Below are 4641 nucleotides of genomic sequence, written 5' to 3'. Positions count from 1 at the left end.
GCCGCCGCCGCCGCCGCCGCCTGGGTGGGCTTCGGTGGCCTGTGGGCTCCAGGGCTGGACACGTGAGGGACATCAAAGGGGTGTTTCAGGGGCTTTTCCGTTTCTGCCTCGTGTTCTGTTCTGTCAGGTTCTCCCTCATCAAAGCCACTCTGTAAACGAACGCCTTCGATGCTCTGTGAAGGGCCTTTTAAAAGACAAGAGGTCTGCTCATGCAGAGGCAGACACAAGGGCAGAGGGTGCTGACGGCAAAGATAAGCCATTTGCTAACGGAGTTACGGGCCGTTCATGAGCTCCCACGGGTGAGCGAGAGCCTGTGCCACGTACCCTTCTCCGACCGGCTTATTGGCTCAGCATCATGCTCCCGGGACCATCCATGCTGTTGCAAAGGGTAGGAGTTCTTCCTTTTCCACCGCAGCGTAGGATTCCACTGTGTAGATGGACCACGGTTTGATGAACGGAAGGGTCGCGACCCACAGGTTGAGAACCGCTGGCATGAGCCATCCCGTGGTATCACAGAGCTGGTGGTCATGGAATGAGGGTCAGTGGCCCGGGGGAGGCCGGGCACCTGCCCGGAGGCTGGGCCCAGGACGGTGACCGGGACTTGCATTGCAGAGGGCGGACCTGGCCGTGGCCCCGCTCACCATCACCTACGTGCGCGAGACGGTCATCGACTTCTCCAAGCCCTTCATGACCCTGGGCATCGGCATCCTCTACCGCAAGCCCCGCGGCGCCAGTCAAACCTCAGAGGGAAGGAAGGCAGGGGAGGGGCGGCGGGGGGGGCGGTAAGAGATCAACTAAAGGACTTGTATGCGTGCGTATGACCATAACCAATGGACACAGACACTAGGGGGTGAGGGCACGTGCTGGGGGTTGGGAGCAGCTGGAGAGAGGTCAGTGGGAGAAAAGGGAGACATATGTAATACTTTCAACAATAAAGAAGTAAAATTAAAGGAAAAGAAGAAGTCATGTGCTGGGGGGGGGGGAGTATCCACCATGACCTGCTCCGTTAGGGGTGCTGGTCAGTCACCAAGGGGTGGTTCCCTAGAACCCTTCGGGTCCGCACGCACCTTGGCCAGGTGTGCGGATCTTTGCCTGTTTATTGGGGTTGTTGTTTTATATCCTGTGTGTCTTTCGAGCAGAAATCTTGTATCAGATCCGTGTTTTGCAAAGATTTTCTCCCAGGGTGTGGCTTGTCTTTTTATTCTTTGAGCAAATTATTTTGCAGTGTTTTTTAAGTTTATAAAGTCTACATGATTATTTTACTTCTTATTAAACTTCATGTACACAACTAAAAATTTTTTAAAAGACGGTAAGAAAATAACTTTATATCCATCTAATGTTATCAGTATTTCAGGCAAGATAGTTATGCTCACATCTCCCTGGGATTCCGTTACAACCAAAGCAGTGGCTCAGCCGATAAATCGAAAATGTCTCAACAGGAGCGTTTTTCCTGCCCATAGACTTGAACCCTGGGATAGTCCGGTAGGCAAGGCAGAGAGAAGTTAGCGAGGAGCTGTTGTAGCCAATAGAAACACGGGAATAAAACCAGACCATGACAGCCTCAGGAATAAAGACAAATCCTTTCAAATGTTTGTAAAATTCACTTTTACAAAAACATTAGAGATGAGAGAATCCTGGAAATAACTCGGGGAGGAAGCATGACACAGCCAGATCTGGAGGCCTGAGGTGCGTGCTGTTGCTGATGACTGGGGAACCTGTGTCCTGAGACAACCCTGTACCCAGCTGTTCTGCTCCGCACAGTTCCTCACGGGCCTGAGCCTCTAGGATTATGTTTCCTAAACACCTTCGGTGCTGAATTTAAAACAGCGACTTCCTCTTCCCGCTACGTCGGCAGCTGCTGTCCCTGGAGAAACCGTGCAAAACAACTGCTTTCTGTCTCCCACTCGCTTCCCATCCCTCCCATCTTCCAGCAGAAGCCGGTGGACTAGTTCCCTAATCAGTTCCTGCCCCCTTCCCGCCCCCACCCCGAATGTGTAAGAGAAGGTTTCTTCACGCTCCCTAATCAGTTCCTGCCCCCTTCCCGCCCCCACCCCCCAAATCGTCTCTGCGCTGTGCACGGCAGGGTTTGATGACTGCCAGGGGCTCTTCCCCTGGAGTAATGACAGAGAAGGTTGGGAAACTCGCCCAGGCGGGCAAGGTCTGAGATCCACGAAGCAGACAGTCACCCTGACGAGGGGTCTTTACACCCCCAACAGGAAATGAATCTTTTCTCCACGCCTATCACAGCATGCCCTTCCCAAACCCAGACTGGTTCCCACATTTCGGCCAAATATTAAACTACTTTTAAATAGTGACCAAAGCTCTCCTCCCATAGGTCTTACCTCAGAAGATCACATGTTGACAAAATATATAGTCATATATAGTAATATTTATGGTTTAACTAGAGGCCCGGTGCACGAAATTTGTGCACTCGAGGGGTCCCTCAGCCCGACCTGCGCCCTCTCACAGTCCAGGAGCCCTCGGGGGATGTCCGACTGACAGCTTAGGCAGGGAGCGGGCCTAAGCCAGCAGTCAGACATCCTTTACACTGCCGTGGAGGCAGGAGAGGGTCCCGCCATCGCTGCTGCGCTCACCAGCTGTGAGCCCGGCTTCTGGCTGAGCAGTGGGAGCGCACTGACCACCAGGGGGCAGCTCCTGCATTGAGCGTCTGCCCCCTGGTGGTCAGTGTGCATCATAGGGATCGGTTGTTCTGCCGTTCCATCGGTTTGCATATTAGCCTTTTATTTTATAGAATACGGTAAATCATTGGTTCTCGGCGGGGAGAGGTTTTGTCTCCCAGAGAAACAGCTGACAATGTTCTGGAAACATTTTCTGGTTGTCACAACGGGGGTGCAGGTGGGACTGGCCCCTGGTGGGTGGGGTCCAGAGATGCTGCTAAACATCCCATAATACCTGGGCAGCGCCCACCACCAGGCTGAGCGGCCACGCCGTGAGTAATTAGAGATGTTTGGGATATCAAGTTTTGTTTTTGTTTTAAATATGTTTTTATTGATCTCAGAGAGAGATAGAAACATCAATGATGAGTGAGAGTCATTAATCAGCTGCCTCCTGCACACCCCCCACTGGGGATCGAACCCGCAACCCGGGCCTGTGCCCTGACCGGGAATCGAACCCTGGCCTCCTGGTTCCTAGGCCGTGTGCCTCCAACGATGAACGAGAAATCTCGCGCTGGCTCTTCCCCGGGCCCCAGGCTGTCGGGGACGCAGGGACGGTCGGGCATCCACGCAGCAGAGAGGTGAGTCCACTCCCCGCGGCTCCGCTCTGTCCTGGAGGCGACGCCCACGGCGTGAGGAAGTCGTTTATTGGTCCCGGGACGTGTCCAGCTGGTGGGAGGAGATCCGTCAGCAGGATTCCCGGGCACACGGGCAGGTGCCCTGTCACGCTAGACCTTCACCCGCCTCACATTGCCTGGTTTTTGTCATCAGATCATGTCAAGATGGTGGAAAATGTAGTTGTTTTCCCCGTTTCTCTATAAGCTCTTGGTGACCCAGGTCCCCACGTTTTCCAACTTCGTTCTATTTCTATTAAGAAAGCAGCCTCCTCCCCCAGTGGATACCATCACCCAACAGTTCCGCTCACGGACAGCCCATTGCACACCAGCTCTCCTGTGCTTATCTCTCTCCTGCTCACACTCATCACTGTCTGTCTCCTGGTCACAATCATCTCTGTCTCCTGCTCACACTCATCACTGTCTGTCTCCTGCTCACACTCATCGCTGTCTCCTCTCTGGTCTTGGGAGTGAGGTGTGGGCATCAGTGCAGACTTAGACAGTGGGTGCTGGACCCAGGGGGTGGCCCCCGCCCTGGCAGGTGTCCTGTCCGGTGTCTGCTCTCGGCTGTGTCCCCTTCTCCACAGCCCTGACCCCACCCCTGACCCCAGCCCTGCTTCTCCCCAGGAGCGGCTGAGGCCCGAACGCGGTGGCTCCGCCCCTGGAGGCTCAGGGGTGAGATGGCTCCTGTCAGCTCCTCAGCCGTTTGCGTTCAGTTAGTGACAGAGAACGACACAGTGAATCGCATCCTCGTCGCCCTCTCCAGGGAGGCGTGTGGTGTGGTTTTGAATAAATCTACGTCCTTCTAAAGAGGAAGGATGAGGCTGGTCGCTGCTTTTAGGCTAGCGCGCTCCTGGAGAGCGGCTTACGGGGCACTGGCCGAGCTGAGCTGCGTGTGTGATGTCACACATCAGTGCACAAGCTAAAGGGAACGACACCAGCCCCCGTCACCCTGGCTGGCACCGGGGGGCACGTCGGGGTTTTGGTTTTGTGGTTGACATTTTTTCTTACTATTTTTTGAGAAATATTTAACCTGAGAAATCATGTCTACTATCATGAACACACAATTTAAATAGATCAACAATCCAGATGTAACGCCTGCTTATATTTTATGATATGTTTGTCCTTCTTAAATATAAACTTTTTTTTTTTAAGTTGGTATCTGGCCAAAAAAAAAATCAAGAAAACCTTTGGCTGTAATGCCAAGGTGATTGCACAAACCCAGCAGTTCTTCCTCCTAGGCCGGCCGGCGGGGCTCAGGGGCTGAGCGTCGACCTAGGAGCCAGGAGGTCAGGGTTCAATTCCCAGTCAGGGCACAGGCCCGGGTTGCGAGCTCGATCCCCAGTGTGGGG

The 4641-nt window shown here is 53.8% G+C and overlaps 1 protein-coding gene across 1 annotated transcript in view; it reads left to right on the top strand.

The window, feature by feature from the left end:
- GRIK1 (glutamate receptor, ionotropic, kainate 1) overlaps positions 1-4641 on the top strand; it is a 152192-nt gene that overhangs the window by 136681 nt on the left and 10870 nt on the right. The window contains exon 14 of the mRNA XM_014536046.1: positions 613-733. Within this exon, the coding sequence (XP_014391532.1) occupies positions 613-733 (121 nt within the window). The remainder of the gene's footprint in view (positions 1-612; positions 734-4641) is intronic.

The sequence above is a fragment of the Myotis brandtii genome, unplaced genomic scaffold, assembly GCF_000412655.1.
Source record: "Myotis brandtii unplaced genomic scaffold, ASM41265v1 scaffold1557, whole genome shotgun sequence".
Classification (NCBI taxonomy): Eukaryota; Metazoa; Chordata; class Mammalia; order Chiroptera; family Vespertilionidae; genus Myotis; species Myotis brandtii.
The sequence above is the reverse complement of the archived record's forward strand: the minus strand, read 5'-3'. Positions and strand labels throughout refer to the sequence as shown.